Consider the following 18,802-nt stretch of genomic DNA (forward strand, 5'->3'; position numbering starts at 1 on the left):
GCAAAGTTCCCAGGGTGCTTTGCATCGACCTTCATGGCGTCTGTAGAACCTGACCAAGCTCTGAGGGCCAGCTGTGATTCGCTACGCAAAATGGCTGCTGGCGTGCGCATGCTTGGTTTGAAAAATCCGAGTTTAACCTGAGTACGAATCCCGGGCGGCGGTTTGTCGGTGAGTGACTTACAGCGATCTGCCTCTTCTCCGTCTCGCCGCGTTTGTGGTGAATATCTGAGCTCAGACTCAGCAGGAAAACCGGGTCAAGCGGAGGCTGCGGGGGAAGGCCTGGCCTTCAGCAGAAAGGATACGAGTCAGGTACTCCAGGATGGTGACGTCCCAGATGTAGTCGTAGAAGGAGTCCATGGCGTCGTGGCTGTGGAAACATCCGTTAGAAACGCCTCAGCGGGAACGATGGGATCCAGGTGAGCTTTACCTGTTCTGCTCCTGAAGAGCTTTGAACGCCGTCATGTAGTCGACCTCCCGGAGAAACTGGCACAGAACGGCAACCTGGGGATCAGAACAACAGAGTGAACTTTGACCCTGATTGCACCTGCAGGCGAAGGCCGCTGTGACCTCTGACCTGTGTGTGGCAGTTCATCATGGAGCAGCACTTGATCATCCTCTTCAGAACCTGCAGAAGACAGCGGGTCGGGTCAGACGGGTTCACCTCTCATTGCTCTTCTTCCACCTGCCTGGTTTTGCTCTCCCAGCTGCGCCCCCTACTGGCCAGCGCTGAACTGCTCAGGTTTTCCCTTTCAACACATCCTGATGTTCTCACAGGGAGAACGTCAACGACCCCCAATTGAGCGCGCTCCGAACTGCAGCAAGGATTCATCTGTCAGCCACCTAACAGATGAACTTCATGGTGACCAAAATAAAACGGGATCTGTGACGTGTTCATGCAGGAAGGCCGACTGCGTCTCCGGAACAACCGTGACCACATGTTCTGGATCTGGACCTGGGACAACCAGGTCCAGATCCTGGAGGAGAAGCCGACCCTCAGCATCACAGGTCCTCCACCCTACTAAACTTTTCCACAGTTTGTTTCAGAACCTGCAGAGTTTGAGTTGAACTTCCTCCCAGAAACCTGCCATGCAGCCAACAGAACTGTTTTAGCCAAACCACAGACCCACCCAGTACAGACCCACCCAGTATGGGGCCCAACCAGTATGGGGCCACCATAAGGAAGAGCCTGATTGTTCCCAAGGGTCAAACACTTGACCCTTGGGAACAATCAGTTGCCACACAGTAACAGCGATTAGTTATGGGTTTCCCAAGGAGACGGTTTGCAAATGGCCTAAACTGCCTCCACCCAAGGCCTTCTGCCTGACAAGCTCTCAACAGGAGTGACTTTTCACCTGGTCTGTGTAGACGTCGGGAGGAACAGGTTTGGTGAAGAAGTCTGAGCACACGGCTCCGGCCTGCAGGTAAAAGCTGAGCGCAGCCGAGTACTGATTGGTCACTGCAAAGAGATCAAAACACAGATTCCTCTTAGCTGCAGGTTGCCGGTTGCCGGTTGCAGTAGTGTTACTCACCAAAGTAGATGTCTGCCTGAGTGACGAGCCAGGCCTGGTTGTTGGGGTTCAGCGTCAAGGCGTAGGACACCAGCTCTTTGACGGTCACAGCCACCGCCTCCACGTCCACCGCCTGGATGCTGCTCAACACAAACACTGTGATCACTGACAGCAGGAGGAGACAGCAGGGGGCGCCGCAGCTTCATGCCCACTGCAGAACCCCTACAGGAACTCACTTTGGAAGAGAGGACGGCCAGATGGAGAGATGCTCGGCTGTCACTTCGTTCACTATGTCGTCCTGAGGAGAAATGATTGGAAACATGAACCGACCGCCTCGAACTCCGCAGAAGGAGAAGCAGCTTCAGGGACGCACCCGAACGATGCTGTGGAGTCTCACAAACAGCGAGATCAGAGTGGTCAGCACCAGCGGCTCCTGGGAGGCAGAGGGCGGTCAGAACCCAGAGCTGCACACAAAAATGTTTCTGAAGGTCGTTACTCACCCTGAGTTTCTTTGTAAAGGTGATGAATTTACTCCTGGAAGGGAAACAGAGCAGAATGATGCGACTGAGACGGGTCCAGACGGGTCCAAACAGCCGGGCACTGCGGCCCGATGCAGACTCACCGCTGCAGGATGCCCAGAGACGACTCGCGCTGCTTGATCAGACCCAGGCGGCCGTCGCTGCTGCGCTTGTGCTGGACAGAGACGCTGCAGATCTGCACCACCACCTCCCACAGCTCCTTGGCAGTGCGCCGACTCTCTTTAGGACCTGGGAGCTCCTTGCAGGTGGAGGCCAGGAGCTGGCCCAGCTTCAGAACCAGAACCAGAGAACATCATGACACCTTGGCCTTCCTCAGCAGGAGGGAGCAGCAACACGCAGCGGTTTACCTTGATGTACGGGTTGTTCATGACCAGAGACGGAGGCACCTGCAGCGTCAGGTAGTCGTTCTCCCTCCAGTTCAGCATGAAGGCGACACATTCCTCCCCGATCACCTGACGCAGGGGAACGTCTGACAGAACCAGGAGAACCTTCAGGTCACCGCCACACTGAACCCATTCTCAGTTTACTCCTGTTCTGGTTCCGATCGGGACCTTTGATCCAGTTAAAAACTGAAACTCAAGGAGGAGGAGCAAGAAGAATCTACAGCGGAGGAAACTGAAGGAGAAACATGTAGGGGAGGGGCCTGTAGGGGAGGAGCCTACAGGGGGAGGAGCCTATGGAGGGAGGAGCCTATAGGGGACGGGGCCTATAGGGGACGGGGCCTATAGGGGGAGGAGCCTATGGAGGGAGGAGCCTATAGGGGATGGAGCCTATGGAGGGAGGGGCCTATAGGGGATGGAGCCTATAGGGGGAGGGGCCTATAGGGGACGGGGCCTATAGGGGGAGGGGCCTATAGAGAAGAGGTTTATAGGGGTGGGGCCTATAGGGGAGAAGCCTATAGGGGGAGGAGCCTATGGAGAAGGGGTTTATAGGGGGCGGGGCCTTTAGGGAGAGGGCCCTATAGGGGCGGGGCCTATTAGTGGAGGAGCCTATAGGGGGAGGAGCCTGTTTTTCTTGGCCCTCAGTGATCTTATTCTGATGGTTTCTGTTCTGACCCAGAAACTCTTCAGGATCTTCCAAACTGAGACGGAGCTCTGTTCCTCTCCTGAACCATTACTAAGAAACTGGATCCGACCAGAACCAGAACCTGCAGAGGCACCAACTCACCGTGGATCCTCATCTCCAGGTAACCTCTGACCCGGCTAACCAGGTCGGGCGGCGGACGCTCCCGGCTGCCGTCGGTGGTGGCGGCTTCGTGAGCGCGTACGTCCAGCAGCAGCGTCTCGTTGAGCATCACCTGCCGCAGCTTCGGAGAAAACTCGGTGACGAGCTCCAGGCAGGCGGCGAACAGCTGGCGGGCCGGGCCGAAGTCCTGCAGGGACACAGAACCGGTTCCAGAAAACTGACGGATGAAATCCTGGTTAATCCAGAGGGTTTGGGATTAAACCTTTATGGAGATGCAGTGCAGAGCTTTGGCCGTCAGGATGTAGACCAGATCTCGGGTCAGGCCGTCTTTGATGGCGAGGACGGCGCCGATGTAATCTGGAGGAACCTCCCACTGCGGACAGACAGACGCTGATTGGTTCAGAGCTTCATGGTTACCGTTAACAACCAGGCGGGGGTTGGGGGGGGGGTGACCTTTCCGTTGACCCTCCAGAAAGGTCGCTCCGCCAAGCCGTGGAGCTCGATCAGGATCTGTCGGATCCGGCGCGGGTCCAAGGCCCGGATCAGCTGCTGCTCCAGCTGGCCGACGTTCACACTGGCTGAAGCTACAGGGCCAGGAGAGCTGGGTCAGAACCAGGACCGGGCTGAACAGAACCACAACCGGCTCCCTACCCGGGATGTCGTAGAAGGACGGAAGCGGCTTGGCGCTCAGGTTGACTCCGCCCTTCTTCCTCGTCTGCTCCATCAGAACCTTGCGGTCGTCGTCCCTCAGCAGCTCCAGGAAGAGCGGATGAGACGTGACGGTCAGAACCAGAACCCGGTCCTCCAGGTTCTGACACAGAGTCCTGCAGGAACAGCAGAGACCCGGTCAGAACCGCCCCAAACTTCTGCTCCGATCGATCTAGTTCCTCCAAACTGATCCAAGCCCAGCGCCCAGCAGGAGGGCCTGTGCTTGCTATGGTGATTCCAGGAGAGCGGGCCGGTTCTGATGGTCCAATCTCTGGACTCACCTCAGGAAGGCGGCGGTGTTCCTCCTGGCCGACGGCTGGTCCCGGTCCAGAGAGCGGGAGGACACCTGCGGCAGCAGACAGGAGCGGCGTCGGTTCGCCGCGCGTCAGCGACGGAGGGAATGTGAAACCGGACCCGGTTACCTCCAGCATGAAGTCCAGGGTCCGTTTCCCGGGCCGCAGCAGCAGCTGCTGGAACCGGACGCTCAGAATCTCTCCGTCCAGAGCGTCTCGCACCGCGTTGCAGACACACAGCTGGCGGCACACCGCGTCCAGACCCGACTCCCTGCAGAGAGACACGGACCGGAAGGACCTCAGCGTGACCCGCATGTGATCATAAACCCACAGAACCTTTGAACCCAAACCCAGCAGAACAAGCGGTTCTGAATGTTTAGGATTCCTCCAGGTCTGCAGCAGGTGGTTCTGTCTGCCAGGCGGGCAGAGGAAGAGTCGGGTCGGTTCTGAACTCACCCCTGCTGGACCCGGTACAGCAGCTCCCTCAGAACCGAGCGCCTGAAGTGGGTCGGTAAGCTGCGGGCGGCGTTGTCCCTGATGAAGGCCTCCACCACGGCCTGGAAGCAGAACGGTTCAGACCGAGTCCTGGTCCGGCCCGGGTGGCCCGGCCCGGCAGAACCCACCTGGTAGTCCTGGTTCCGGATCAGGCTGTTGATCCGGTCGTAGCGGGTGGTGTGCGTGTCGGCCGGGTCGCGGTCGCCGGTCAGAGCCTTGCAGGCGTTCCAGTAGCCGGCCAGGCGCTTCTCATCCAGGTGGACGTGGACGGCCTGGTCCAGCTGGGACAGAGACAGGTTCTGGTTCCGGTTCTGGAGAACGGACCGCTGTGTGGCGGCCTACCTTCTTGAGGAGCTCCTTGGTCATCCTGAAGTGGTCCCGGGCCTTCTGATAGGCCGGCTGGTCCGTGCAGCCTCGCTGGAAGAAGATGGCTCCCAGGTCGTAATGCACCTGGATCAGAGGTCAGAGGTCAACCCGGCCCCAAGCCGGAGCGGCGGCGGCCGAGCCGTCGCTCACCTGGCAGTGCAGCTCGTCGGCGCCGATCCGCAGGCCGGCGGTGGAGGACTCGGTCTCTCCGTTGGCGGCGGCGGCGTCGGAGCCCAGCAGGTCCAGCGTCCGCAGCGTGTGGACGTAGAAGTCCTTCTTGAGGCGCAGCGCGGCGTCCAGGACGCAGAGCGAGTCGGCCGCCTGCTCCTTCAGCTGACAGGACAAACCCTGAGCTGCAGCCAGCAGAGTCACACCACACATCAGCGGCTACTCACCACGGCCAGGATGTTCTCCGTCAGCTCCTTCTCCTGCTGCACCATGCTCAGCCTGCAGGGGGCAGCGACTTTATCATCCCAACAGTTTCAGCCACAGAGCTTCTGTGCAGCCGGCGCTCATTAACGTAACAATGAATGTGTTTTATGAGAGCAGCAGAACTGAAGTCATTTTATTAAATCAGTTATTCTGACAATCAGACAAAATGTGTCACATTCTGTAGTTTTCATTTAATCGCTTCAAATAGTTTTAAACAACATTAAAAATATACTAAAATTGCACAAAATTCATTTAAAAATAAGAAAAACATTTTTTTACAATCTGCAATCTTTAACTATTCTCAAATAAATAGAGTTTTATTTTTAGGAGAACTTCACAAAAAATTACAATTAAAATCTGAGAACCTTGAAGTTGAACTATTTCATCAAATCACCGACAGGATTCGGTTCTTTCAGACCTGGATAACTCGAGCCAAACCTTTTACATCTTTTATGTGTTATTATGATTTATTGTCATTATTTAAAGACTAAAACAAATCTCTTGTTGTGGTCCTGATGCTCTGAGGTTTTGCTGCTGCAGTCAGAGATGAGCCAATCAGCTGCAGCGCTGCACATTGAAATGTTCCTGAAGTGAAGAGTCACTATAAATGATGTGCTGTTTCACTCTAAGTGTCAGTGAACACATCATCCAACACAAACACGCTGCAGCTGAAGAGTTTTGTTCATGGGTTCTACCAGCAGTGGCGGAGCTAGACTTTAAAAGTTGGAGGCCTAAAGGGGCCTAAAGGGGCCCAGGGCTTTCTCACGGAGGGTGAAAACGAGAACGTGTGTACATCTATATATAGATCTATCTATCTATTCAATAGATCGATATATTAGTGACATGCAATAGCCGATGGGATGTGTGATCAAGCTGCGTTGATGTACTTACTGTAGTTTAAATAGAGCAGCAGCTGAATAAGAAGTGAAAGTGCAGATGTCCGTTTGACAATTGATCACATCAGACGACAAACGTACAACGGTGACTCTGCTTACGCTGATGGTGGTCTAAAAACGAAAAACTGAAGTAACATGTCGGATCTCCTCATCCTCGCCTCAATCAGCACAGAGAGCATCGCGGAGCTCACTATCGATCATTTTAAGAATGGTATCTGTCAGAGTATCGTCTCCGATCTGGAGCCCAGAGGTTCTGGAGCCCAGAGGATCTGGAGCCCATAGGTTCTGGAGCCCAGAGGATCTGGAGCCCATAGGTTCTGGAGACCAGAGGTTCTGGAGACCAGAGGTTCTGGAGCCCAGAGGTTCTGGAGCCCATAGGTTCTGGAGCCCAGAGGTTCTGGAGCCCAGAGGTTCTGGAGACCATAGGTTCTGGAGCCCATAGGTTCTGGAGACCAGAGGTTCTGGAGCCCATAGGTTCTGGAGACCAGAGGTTCTGGAGCCCAGAGGTTCTGGAGCCCAGAGGTTCTGGAGCCCAGAGGTTCTGGAGCCCAGAGGTTCTGGAGCCCAGAGGTTCTGGAGCCCAGAGGTTCTGGAGCCCAGAGGATCTGGAGCCCATAGGTTCTGGAGCCCAGAGGTTCTGGAGCCCAGAGGTTCTGGAGCCCAGAGGATCTGGAGCCCAGAGGTTCTGGAGCCCAGAGGTTCTGGAGCCCAGAGGTTCTGGAGCCCATAGGTTCTGGAGCCCAGAGGTTCTGGAGCCCAGAGGTTCTGGAGCCCAGAGGTTCTGGAGCCCAGAGGATCTGGAGCCCAGAGGTTCTGGAGCCCAGAGGTTCTGGAGCCCAGAGGTTCTGGAGCCCAGAGGTTCTGGAGCCCAGAGGATCTGGAGCCCAGAGGTTCTGGAGCCCAGAGGATCTGGAGCAGCTGATCCGCTTCAGCCGGTTCTTCTCCCGCCGAGACGATCGGGAAACGATCAGAGTTCTGCCGTCTTCTAATCAGTTCATTTGGTGAAACGATACCTGATATGAAAAACGCTCTCACTGCAGAGAAAAAGCTAAATGTTTCATTTGAATGGAAATAAAATGATTTTTTCCTTCGATGGACAACGAAAAACATCTAGCGCGACCTCTGCTCCAAACGACGAACATTGATTCCCTCCTTCGGTTGTTTTCCTTTTTATTTTGCGTGGAGGAAGAATGAATAACTCCAGTGGCTTCAGCCTTTGAGTTGCATCACAGCGCAGAACAAGAGAAACATCCAGGAGAACAACATCAGCTTTGCTGCTTTCATCAGAATGGAGGCTGGTAAAAATCTATAGATATATATATCATCACATGGCTTAATTAAAGGTTTATACATTTTCTTTTCATATGTGTATAATTGTTTTTCTTCTTTGGATATTCGTGTGGCTAATAAAGACCTGCTGCTGTTACATGGGGGCCTCCTGCCCCCCTCTGGCTCCGCCCCTGTCTACCAGTAAAAACAAACTGTGCTCTGGGTGTTTTCAGATTAAACCTTCTCTGAGCGACAGGAAGTGGCGGCGGCGCTTACATGTTTATCTGATGAGGTCCTGGTTTGTTCTGCTTCTCCGGAAAGCTGCTGAGAACGATGGTCCTGATGGCCCTGCGCCACAACACACACATTTCACCTGGAACCAGACAGACAGGCCCGACCCGCCGGAGCCGCTCCTCACCAGCGGTTGTAGATGATGACGGCCATGGCGGTGGTGGGCGGCAGGGTGGACAGGTCCAGCTCCACGTGCTTCACGCCGGCCGGAACCTTGCTGACGCACAGCAGCTCGTTCAGCAGCATGTTGACCACCGGGATGGTCAGCCTGGCCCAGAGGAACAGAACCCAGGCCGTCAGCCAGAACCAGACCAGAACCGGCCCAGAACCAGAACCAGCACGTACCCTCTCTCCAGGCTGTCCAGGTCCCACTTCATGTGAGCGGCGACTTTCAGCGCCAGCAGCTTCAGGGTCCGGTTCCTGCGGTTGTCTGCCGGCGGCTGCACCTGGTTCTGCTCGTTCACCGACGGCTTGGAGGCCTGCTCCAGGAACTGCACGATGAGCTGGACCGGCGCGGGGTCTGTTGGACGGGACACGGTGCCGTGCGTGAGCCTCGGACCCGGCGGAACCAGAACCGTGCCTCTGCGGCGTGGAGCGCTCACCTGGGCTGGCTTTCTGCAGGTGCGTCTCCAGCAGGCCGCCGTCCAGCAGGAACTCGAACCAGGACACCTGCAGCGGCGTCCCGGGCCGACTGCCCGTCACCGCCGCGACCCGGTCCGCCGCCTCCGCGCTCATCCCGCCCTGCTGGGACGACCGACACGTGAGAATGGACCGAGCCGCAGAACCAGAACCGGCAGACTGGAGGGAAAACTCGTCGCCAAAATAAAACTGCTCCCTTCAAGTTTCGGCCACACATGCAAAACTTTATAATAACTGCATTTGATGCAACTAGTTTGACCTTCGAGTGAATCTGTGGGACAATAAAGGAAACTTGTGTCATCGGAAGAACCATGAAATGTCCCTTTACTGATGGCTGTTTTCACAAGTAACAAAGCGATGTTACAGCAGATTTATTCTTCTCAGCTCGACGGGAACCTTTCCATCATCAGCCGCAGCAACAGCTGGAGCAACACCTGTAGCATCATTAGCATTAGCATGAGACACAGAGCCGCAGCTTTAGCATGAGACACAGAGCCGCAGCTGCTCTGGCCAACATGGCGCCGAAGCATCACTCTCTCCGCTCAAGTCCAACAGAAACTTTCCGCCTTACCTCCGACCGAACTGCCAGAGCCGAAAACTGTGTAAAAACGTTAAAACATCGAGCAGGAGCGGCTACACGGACTGTTCTCACTCTGCGGCTCGCATGTCTACTTCCGGTTCCGGTCTGTCACCAAGGAGACGCAGCTTCTGCGCAGAAGCTTCTGCGCAGGTTCAGGCGCTCGGGACACCATTAAACCCAGTTCCAGCGATGGTAATGAACTGGAATTAATATGAAAAAGTCTCGTTTCATAATTGAACTGAAATGATTAGCATAATATTCCTTCCATATTAGCTTCTCTCCATGACTTGTTTGGCGTTAGGAAGAAAGCAGATAAACTGGTGTCAGATAATAAAAGTTTCTTCTTATGACTGCAGAAGAACCAGAAACACAAACATCGTGATCACATCAGATTTAATTCTGAAAGCTTCTCGGCTGAAATCTCACTCTAAGGCAGAAGCACCGGCGCTGTTTGATACAAGCAGCCTAAAATATCATTGCTATAAAACTCCACCTGCAGCAGCAGCAGCATCTGCAGCAGCAGCAGCATCTGCAGCAGCAGCAGCGCTGCAGGTGGAGCCAAGCGCAGGAAACGGCAAAACATTCAGAAAACGGTTTTCTGTCCAATAAACTGCATGGAAATAAAAGTAAAATTAGCAGCTAAACTGATTAAAGGGACAAAATGTTCATTGTTTGAATTTGTGAAGCATAGACAGAAATAAAAAACAGGATTTTTTAACGTCATTTATAATATCCTTTCATTTTTCTCAGTAGTTCCTGATCAAATCTGCAGCAACAGGAGTAAAAAAAGATCAGAAACAGAACCGCAGGGGCCACTTTGGGTTTTGGTCCTGAATGAGTTCTAATTTCAACCTTGATGGGACAAGGACCAGAACCAGAACCTCCTTCAGATTTCTCCAGGTGTTCAGCACCTGCCGTTGTTACCACGGTAACGGTGGGTGAAACGTTCAGGAAGGAAAAACAAAATGACAACCAAATAAACACGAATGGGAGTGATTCTCCCATTCCTGCCAGGTAGAATCACTGGAGCTGGATTTCACATGAGGAAGAAGAAGGATCCACACAGGATCCACACAGGATCCACACAGGATCCACACAGGATCCACACAGGATCCACACCGTGGTGCCGGTCGTTCCAGCTCAGCCTGAGTCTCATTGGAGCTCAGTCCAGTTCCTCGCCGTCTTCAGGTCCGATTTCTTTTTTCATTCTGACCTATAACTTTTGCACAGAACCATGTCTGTGCTGGATGTTCCCGCTGCAGAACCTGACCGACCCAGAGCTTCAGACAATCAGAACCGGCTGTGACTTGAGCGTGGTCCACAGCGCCTCTCTGGCCACCATGTGGCCATCAGCAGTACTGCATCTGGGACTGCAGAGTCCAGAGCCGGTCCAGAGCCGGTCCAGAGCCAGTCCAGAGCCAGTCCAGAGCCAGTCCAGAGCCGGTCCAGAGCCGGTCCAGAGCCAGTCCAGAGCCGGTCCAGAGCCAGTCCAGAGCCGGTCCAGAGCCGGTCCAGAGCCGGTCCAGAACCGGTCCAGAGCCGTCCAGCGGTCAGTACTGGAAGGAGATGACGGGGTTCACCCTGTAGACGTGGTACGAGCGGTTCCAGAACACCCGGGTGAAGTAGTTGGTGTAGGGGGAGTAGTTCATCTTGACCTCCTGGCAGAAGCGGCCGTGCTTGGAGAAGGAGTCCGTCTGGGACCGGGCCACCTGAACGGGTCACAACAGTCAGCCGGTGAGCACCAGAAGGCCGCGGCGCGGCACGGCGGGACTCACCTGTCTGTTGGCGGCGTCCAGCAGGTCTTTGACCCGGCAGCCCGTCCTCAGCTGGACGTCGCTGCAGATGGACTCCTCCACGATGACGTAGGCGGTTCTGATGGCCGCCAGCCGCTTGTAGACGTCCTCGGCGGACATCATGGCGTACACCTGGAAGGTCTGAGGGACACACCCATCGAAGCGTTTATCACCAGCTACTGTCTGCAGAAAGCTTCGCACTTAAACCACAGCTAACTTTTATAAATAATATTTTATGCATATTTTTTTACAGATAATCTATGAAAAAACAGTCAAGTTCCTTCATCTTCTCCCAGTGTGAACTAGAAACAACCAGTCAGAGCCAGGAGGTGGGTCTTAGTGCTGTCAATCACAATCTTGTGTGGCGCTGCTCAGCCCCCTTTCTCATACACTGCAACTAGCATAGACTGTCACAACAGCCAAGGCTAGTTAGCATGGCCACCGCTATGGTAAATGATCTGCCATGCATGAAGTTGACTGACATCACTAAGCCCCGCCTCCTGGCTCTGATTGGTTGTTTTTGGAGCATTTTGACAATAGTAGCTCAGGAGATCAATCTTATCAGATTATCTCATAAACTGTTAAAACATATTTTTAGTAAAAGCTACAAACTGCAGCTGTAAACATGTTAAACCTGGGAAATATTAAAAAAACATTTCAAAACAGGAAAGACAAGAAAATGTCTCATTTTACCAGGGCAGAAACATGTTGATCTGTATAAAGCAGGAAGTAGGAGCCACAGACAGGAAGTTGTCAGCAGCAGCTTCTTTCTCCAGTTTAATCCAGATTTTCTGGCTCTAGATTATAAAATAATCTGAACTCACATCTTCGGTTCTCTTCAGCAGGTCCAAGTTGGAGTAAACGGGTAAACTGGTGACAACGGAACCAGAACACAGCTTGATGGTTCCCAGTAGAACAGGGCTGGCGGCGAACACGGCCGGAGCCTGAGACCTGCAGAGAGAAAAGGTTAACGGAACCAGAACCGGAACTGGAACCAGGACCGCCGTACAGAGAGTGCAAAGGAAACACCTGATCCAGGCGATCAGCTCCATCAGGTCTGGGTCGTAGAACTCCTGCAGGTCGGCCAGCTCCGCCAGAACCCGCGGGTAGAACTGCAACGGGAAACATCCAGCGGTGGACACTAGCATTAGCATTAGCATGCTAACCCCTCAGGCCAGGTTTATAGTTCCCATCAGCCACTGTCATTTCAGAATGACGGCCATTTTTCAAGATGGCCGCCGTTTTCGAGCCTTCTAAGCCAGTCATTGCCGTAAATGTTGCTTTATTTCATGACTTGGTTGAACTTCATGTCACATCATTTGTTTCCACTTCAGTTTTCCTCTTCATACAACTCATGTTTTATCTGTTAGCAGTTCAGCATAAGCAAAGCAAAGATTCGTCCATATATTCTCCATTACATGGCGGCCATCTTGTTTTCATCTCGCTGGAAATGTTAATCCCGAGAATGAGGGCGGCCATCTTGAAAAATTAAAAAATTATCTCGACATATTATTTCCAAATGTTTGACAGCAAAAGTATTCAATGTGATAAATGTTGGCCGTCGACGACCATCTTGGAAAATGTCCTCAGTGAGGGGATCTGTGTGGGACCCGGTCGGATCCAGAACCAGGCGGACCTCTCATGAACAGAACCTTCTCCCTGCAGGAGCGTTCAGTGCTGGATTCTCACCTCTCTCCACAAGCTGAAGCCGATGATGGTTGGAACCGCCGTGCTCAGGATCAGAGACTGGATAGACAACAACAGCAGAGGCTCAGAACCGGAACCGGACCGTTTATGGATCCTCAGCCTGGCACCGAGCGCCAAGAGCTGAAGCAGGAAGTCAGGCTCACAGCTCAGTTCTTCATGCTGACATGAAGAAACAGTTTCGATGAACTGTCTCACCATTTTAATAACATGTTGCCAACACAACAAAGAATAACTTTTAGAAAAGCAACTTTCCTAAAACTTGCTTTGGTTTCTTAAAGACTTCAGTTCCTTTACTTCCTAAACCTTTAGTTGCATGAAACAAAAGTATAAATATCACAGAGAGCCTGAATGCATCATCATGAAATGACTATTATTTGCTGGAGTCAGAGGCGAAATGCAAAGATGCTGATATTTATGCATCCTGATTGGTCGATACCGACCAACACGACCGGATGGACGGACTTCAGCCTGAGCCACTTCAATAAGGTCATCCAGAGGTCAGGAGAACACACGCCGAACGCCGTGAACATGCAGACGTACGGTGTCCACAAATACTTCACCCTGCAAGACAGAAAGAGGACGGAGACATCAGGACAGACGGAGACATCAGGACAGACAGAGACATCAGGACGAACTGACCCGTCGAACAGCAGCGTCAGGACGCCGAGCAGCAGGGTGTGGAGGAGGTGATAGGCGACGGCAGGTTGCTCTCCGATTTGCCGGTCCTGCAGTCTGAGGCTGCTGCTGATTGGCCGGCCGCTGGGCGGGCAGACAGGTTAAAGCTATCAGGGCGACTTCACAGGAAACTCGACCAAAACGTCTTCCTGTGCGTTTTGTCACCAACAGAAAAACATCGCAGCAGGAAGACGATTTATTCTGCTGGAAAATCTCCAAAAACAAGATTCCTCACAAAGGTCTCTGATGACATCACAAGAGGCACAAAGCTCTTAAATTAATTTTTATTAACTAAACTGCCTGTTGGAGGCGTTTCCTCTTTGGGACCTTCGGTTATAAACTGGATCAAAACCAACTGGAATGACGATCTTCCTACCTGCTGTGATGTCATCGACCCAAAGCTGCAGGTTCCCCTTTAAAGTTTGGACCAACAGGCAGCCTCCACCTTGGACAAACTCACATTCTCCTCAGAACCGCTAAAAGGTTCTGGTTCTGCCTCACCTGAGCCTCCTGAAGGCGGCCTGCAGGGCGGACAGCAGGCAGACGGTCAGAACCAGGACATAGAAGGGCAGCAGCGAGGTTTGGGTCAGCCGCAGGAAGAGGTCCTGGCCCGGCGCCCGCAGCGCTTCCTGGCACAGCAGGAAGTTGATGACAAAATCTCTGAGGAGGAAGAGCAGAAACGGCGTGAGAGAAGACGGACGCCATGTTGGATGGGTCAACCGGAAGTGTCCGACTCACGTCGTCGAGTTCAGACCCAACTTGGCCTGCAGGAGCTGCAGGGTGAAGTCGGCACCGCTGGCCGGTAAAAACTTCTGGAGGAGAGAGACCACGTGACTGAGAGGGCAGCAGGGAGCAGTAGGGGGCAGCAGGGGGCAGTAGGGAGCAGCAGGGAGCAGTAGGGGGCAGCAGGGGGCAGTAGGGAGCAGCAGGGAGCAGTAGGGGGCAGTAGGGAGCAGTAGGGAGCAGTAGGGGGCAGTAGGGAGCAGCAGGGAGCAGTAGGGGGCAGTAGGGAGCAGTAGGGAGCAGTAGGGGGCAGTAGGGAGCAGTAGGGGGCAGCAGGGGGCAGTAGGGAGCAGCAGGGAGCAGTAGGGGGCAGCAGGGGGCAGCAGGGGGCAGTAGGGAGCAGCAGGGAGCAGTAGGGGGCAGTAGGGAGCAGTAGGGAGCAGTAGGGGGCAGTAGGGAGCAGTAGGGAGCAGTAGGGGGCAGTAGGGAGCAGTAGGGGGCAGTAGGGAGCAGTAGGGAGCAGCAGGGAGCAGTAGGGGGCAGTAGGGAGCAGTAGGGAGCAGCAGGGAGCAGCAGGGGGCAGTAGGGAGCAGCAGGGGGCAGTAGGGAGCAGCAGGGAGCAGCAGGGGGCAGTAGGGAGCAGCAGGGGGCAGTAGGGAGCAGCAGGGAGCAGCAGGGGGCAGTAGGGAGCAGCAGGGGGCAGTAGGGAGCAGTAGGGGGCAGTAGGGAGCAGTAGGGAGCAGTAGGGGGCAGTAGGGAGCAGTAGGGAGCAGTAGGGGGCAGTAGGGAGCAGTAGGGGGCAGTAGGGAGCAGTAGGGAGCAGTAGGGGGCAGTAGGGAGCAGTAGGGGGCAGTAGGGGGCAGTAGGGAGCAGTAGGGGGCAGTAGGGAGCAGTAGGGGGCAGTAGGGGGCAGTAGGGAGCAGCAGGGAGCAGTAGGGGGCAGCAGGGAATAGTAGGGGGCAGTAGGGGGCGCTGCACTGAGCTCACTTTCACCAGAAAGCTGCAGGTGAACACGCAGCCGATCACCAGGTGGATGTGCAGCAGGAGCTTCATCACTCTGGCGCCCAGACAACCCATCTTCATCTTCCTCTGCAGCACAAACACTCCATCCACATCAAAGCAGCCAATCAAGTGAGCCGTGGGGGGCGGGGCTAACTCTACCTGGAAGTACCTGGCTGGCACCGAGCCAATCAGGAGGCCGAGCAGCGGAGAGCCGAGCAGGGAGGCGTTCTGGAACTGGGCCAGGTAGACCAGAACCAGCGAGCCCAGGTACGCCCTGCAGACGTCGGCCGTCTAGGGGAAAATGGGCCGGGTCGACCCAGAACCGCAGAGTCATTCCATACTACTTGGTGACCGGAACCAGGCAAAGACCCGGTCCGGTCCTTACCTTGCGTGCCGGTACCAGGTCCAGTGAGTCCAGCAGAACCAGGCAGAAGCCCTGGACAAACAGGAAGTAGTGTCCAAGTTCCCACAGCAGCAGGAAGCTGAAGCTGCAGGCGCTCAGCATCAGGTAGCAGAACATCTGCAAGGAAACACGGGTCAGAACCACCCTGGGGTTCCGATCCACAGGGGTCGGGTCAGAACCAGAACCCACCTCGGAAGCAGAACCGGTGCTGCGGCTCAGGAAGCCGGTCAGCGCCGCCACCTGGCAGGAGAAGAACGGCAGGGCCCAGTTCTCTCTCAGAGGAACGCCCTGGTCCACTCTGCTGGCATCCTGCCTGCAGAACCACACGGGGCGGACATTTTACCGGGTCCGATCCGGTCCGGACCGGTCGGCGCCCGGCCCGCTCACCTGTTGATTACGAACCAGGACACGGCCAGCATGCCGGCCACGCAGGTACCGCTCAGGGCCCAGCTGCACACGAACAGCGCCGAGACGCAGACGGCCTGCAGGACGAACACGGAGCCCAGGTAGAAGGAGACGGGCTCCACCCGGTTCTGGAGGGACACAACGACGGGTTCTGGGTCAGGACGGGTCAGACCGGTCCAAACAGCTCCAGATGAAGGAAAGCTGACCTTTAACCTCTCGTTTAACCATTTCACATTTTTTGCTGTTTGTTGTCAAACATTTTATCCTTGGCTCACATTTTAATGGTTTTATTACTGATTTAGATTTTAAAGAAATGCTCTGAAGTGTTAGTACATCAATATCTCGGCCAATCACAGGCCACGAACTGGCTCCAGGGAGCCAATCACAGGCCTCCCAATGTGCTTTCTGGGTTTCTGTGGTTCTTCCTTCAGGTTGCAGCTGGTACCGACCCGTTTCTCTGTACCAGTGAATCAGGTGGTTTCCTCACCTGGCTGCCCGTGACCCGGTAGAGGAAGCTGGTGATGAGTTCTGGGTAGAGGAACAGCCTCTCCACGGCGTTGATGGTGCGCCCCGACACAGTGGCGTTGTCCGCCGTCAGTTCGTAGAACTCTGAAAGAACCAATCACAGCGGGTCACGGTGGCGGCGCCGGCCGGCCTCAGGCGAGGCGAGGCGGCGGCGGTACCTGAGCTGAAGGACGGCGCCGCCAGCAGGCGCTTGTAGTAATGGTAGTAGAGGCCGCTGCCGCCCGGGAACGACGCTTCCCGCTCCAGCTCCTGCAGCCACAGAACAGCATCAGCCGGCGCCGCACACGCAGCACACGGAGCGGGCGCCGCACACGCAGCACACGGAGCGGGCGCCGCACACGCAGCACACGGAGCGGGCGCCGCACACGCAGCACACGGAGCGGGCGCCGCACACGCAGCACACGGAGCGGGCGGAGCACACGGAGCGGGCGCCGCACACGCGGCACACGGAGCGGGCGCCGCACACGCGGCACACGGAGCCGGCGCCGCACACGCAGCACACGGAGCCGGCGCCGCACACGCAGCACACGGAGCGGGCGCCGCACACGCAGCACACGGAGCGGGCGCCGCACACGCAGCACACGGAGCCGGCGCCGCACACGCAGCACACGGAGCCGGCGCCGCACACGCAGCACACGGAGCCGGCGCCGCACACGCAGCACACGGAGCCGGCGCCGCACACGCAGCACACGGAGCCGGCGCCACCCACCTGCCTGCTGGAAAACCAGAACTTCCTGTCGTGGAACCCAGACAGGTACCCGGCGTACAGCATCCCGCAGGCCACTGCTGCCATCGCCCCGAAGAACATCCTGAGCACAGACTGCAGCCAGCCGGCTGAGGAACAACACAGATCAACCATCAGCTGAGGCTCGCAGCACAAAACCATAAGAAAAGAAAACCTTTAAAAAATAGAAAATAACAGGAAATCAGAAACAAACAGTTCTGGACTGAACCAGAACCAGAACTGATCGGGAAGCTGCAGAATGGAAAAGCCTGGATCAGAAACATCGTTGCTGCCACAGCTTCTCGTATCAGAGTCGCATTAAAGTTCATGTTTCATCACCGACCCAATTAGAGACACTGAACTGGTTTCTTCACCTGCAGCAGATTTCTGATTGGATGCCTGCTGGACTGTCTCCTCCTCACCACCGTCATCACCTCTGGACTCCTCTTCCTCTGCAGGCTCACCTGCTCAGGTGACAGAGAGTCAGAACAGGAAACTGGAAGCAGGAAGGAGATTCTGGACGTCTGTAACTCACTCCTGCTCTCTGCAGCTTCTCCCTCCAGAGCCGCAGACTTTCTGCATCTGATCTCAGCCATGATGGAGGGACGTCAGTCCAGGAACAGCAGGAGATGCAGAGGCATTCCGGCCGGCAGCGGGACAAACCGGGACAGACTGGGACACACTGGGAGAGACTGGGACAAACTGGGACACCGAGACAAACCGGGACAAACCGGGACGGACCGGCCTAAGGCGGGACTCCGGGGTTCCGGTGGCAGCGAGCTGGTATCAAACTACCGGAGCTTTCACCAACCTGCTGCTCTGCTTCTGCTCTGAGTTTCAGCACAGAGCTGACAGCGACGCTCGGCCGCCCCCTGGCGGCTGGGAGGAGCAGCGGCAGCAGCTGCTGTTTGATTCATAGTTTTATTAATGGTCTTTCTATAATGTGACAGTTTAGCCCGTTTTAATTTAAAAATGAATTTAAAAATAATTTATGCATGCCTTCTAAGACAAGCCAATTTTAACAAATGTCTGTAATAACTGTTTTGTGTCACAGTCGTGCATCAAGCAGAGTATATATATGCAAAATAAACTCAAACACTGCATGCTAGATGTACTACAATCACAATTTTGAATTGTTTTTACATTGATATTGAATGTTAAAGCCTTCATTGTGTTTGTAACTCAGAACAATCGAGTTCTTGGACATTTTGGTCAGACTTTTATTTTCTTAATCAGAACACCGTGGAGCCCAGGCGTTTCTCCTGCAGCTTGTCACATTTCGTTATCACATTATTACATCTTAGAAAATGCAATGTGTTCATCAGTCACAGGCACAGACGCATTTCCTTTTCAAACTCCGAGCACTTGCAGAACTTTTGATGTTTTTATTCAACAAATACAAGGATTTCCTAACATTGACTTGTTGCTTGTAATGTTTAATGGTTTGAGAAATATGAGTAAAAATGAAAAGATAAATATTAATGGATATAATAGTGATTCTGCTTTATCATTTTATTGAAGCATTTATCAACAGGCAACAGTGCAGACTAATGGTTGATAAAAACTTCTTATTTCTTTCTAATTAGCTGGTGCATCTAAAAGTACTTTCTTACAGTAGCAGTGTATAATTCCTTTAGTATTTTC

General features: G+C 54.3%; 2 protein-coding genes across 4 annotated transcripts in view; both read right to left on the reverse strand.

The window, feature by feature from the left end:
* Positions 1–9,324, reverse strand: part of ints8 (integrator complex subunit 8) — a 10,406-nt gene extending 1,082 nt beyond the window's left edge. The window contains exons 1-27 of one of the 2 annotated variants that reach the window (XM_055055169.1): positions 9,193–9,324; positions 8,585–8,723; positions 8,328–8,502; positions 8,110–8,250; positions 7,968–8,039; positions 5,490–5,541; positions 5,245–5,427; positions 5,071–5,178; positions 4,857–5,009; positions 4,690–4,790; positions 4,363–4,504; positions 4,222–4,286; positions 3,884–4,056; positions 3,686–3,816; positions 3,495–3,605; positions 3,215–3,419; positions 2,395–2,516; positions 2,131–2,315; positions 2,009–2,042; positions 1,882–1,941; positions 1,745–1,806; positions 1,530–1,648; positions 1,353–1,456; positions 575–625; positions 428–501; positions 303–367; positions 182–225 (exon numbers count right to left, since the gene is read on the reverse strand). In XM_055055169.1, the coding sequence (XP_054911144.1) occupies positions 182–225; positions 303–367; positions 428–501; positions 575–625; positions 1,353–1,456; positions 1,530–1,648; positions 1,745–1,806; positions 1,882–1,941; positions 2,009–2,042; positions 2,131–2,315; positions 2,395–2,516; positions 3,215–3,419; positions 3,495–3,605; positions 3,686–3,816; positions 3,884–4,056; positions 4,222–4,286; positions 4,363–4,504; positions 4,690–4,790; positions 4,857–5,009; positions 5,071–5,178; positions 5,245–5,427; positions 5,490–5,541; positions 7,968–8,039; positions 8,110–8,250; positions 8,328–8,502; positions 8,585–8,717 (2,865 nt within the window). In that variant the 5' untranslated portion in view covers positions 8,718–8,723; positions 9,193–9,324. Of the gene's footprint in view, positions 1–181; positions 226–302; positions 368–427; positions 502–574; positions 626–1,352; positions 1,457–1,529; positions 1,649–1,744; positions 1,807–1,881; positions 1,942–2,008; positions 2,043–2,130; positions 2,316–2,394; positions 2,517–3,214; positions 3,420–3,494; positions 3,606–3,685; positions 3,817–3,883; positions 4,057–4,221; positions 4,287–4,362; positions 4,505–4,689; positions 4,791–4,856; positions 5,010–5,070; positions 5,179–5,244; positions 5,428–5,489; positions 5,542–7,967; positions 8,040–8,109; positions 8,251–8,327; positions 8,503–8,584; positions 8,727–9,192 lie in introns of both variants that reach the window. The other variant, XM_055055170.1, reaches the window with a different exon arrangement.
* A 253-nt stretch (positions 9,325–9,577) lies between these two features.
* Positions 9,578–17,987, reverse strand: LOC129375837 (probable C-mannosyltransferase DPY19L4). Of its 2 annotated transcripts, XM_055055171.1 has the most exons (19): positions 17,694–17,987; positions 17,533–17,622; positions 17,144–17,268; positions 16,593–16,683; positions 16,397–16,518; positions 15,892–16,037; positions 15,694–15,817; positions 15,487–15,621; positions 15,261–15,392; positions 15,087–15,188; positions 14,115–14,188; positions 13,878–14,036; positions 13,341–13,460; positions 13,142–13,262; positions 12,684–12,740; positions 12,024–12,106; positions 11,819–11,945; positions 10,977–11,135; positions 9,578–10,910 (listed from the first exon to the last, which is right to left on the reverse strand). In XM_055055171.1, the coding sequence occupies exons 1-19, from the start codon at positions 17,752–17,754 to the stop codon at positions 10,752–10,754; spliced, it is 2,187 nt and encodes a 728-aa protein (XP_054911146.1). In that variant the 5' UTR covers positions 17,755–17,987; the 3' UTR covers positions 9,578–10,751. The 2 variants fall into 2 exon arrangements, with proteins under 2 accessions (XP_054911146.1, XP_054911147.1); XM_055055172.1 differs by lacking the exon at positions 15,087–15,188.
* Positions 17,988–18,802: the final 815 nt, after the last annotated feature.

Source organism: Poeciliopsis prolifica, unplaced genomic scaffold (genome assembly GCF_027474105.1).
Source record: "Poeciliopsis prolifica strain line A6 unplaced genomic scaffold, Auburn_PproV2 SCAFFOLD041, whole genome shotgun sequence".
NCBI lineage: Eukaryota > Metazoa > Chordata > Actinopteri > Cyprinodontiformes > Poeciliidae > Poeciliopsis > Poeciliopsis prolifica.

Coding starts and splice junctions, on each gene's coding strand:
- LOC129375837 (XM_055055171.1), bottom strand. CDS start 17,754: ATGGCTGAGATCAGATGCAGAAAGTCTGCGGCTCTGGAGGGAGAAGCT. Junction 16,038..16,396: donor ACCGGGTCACGGGCAGCCAG/GTGAGGAAACCA, acceptor GTGTCCCTCCAG/AACCGGGTGGAGCCCGTCTC. Junction 15,818..15,891: donor TCCTGGTTCGTAATCAACAG/GTGAGCGGGCCG, acceptor GTGGTTCTGCAG/GCAGGATGCCAGCAGAGTGG.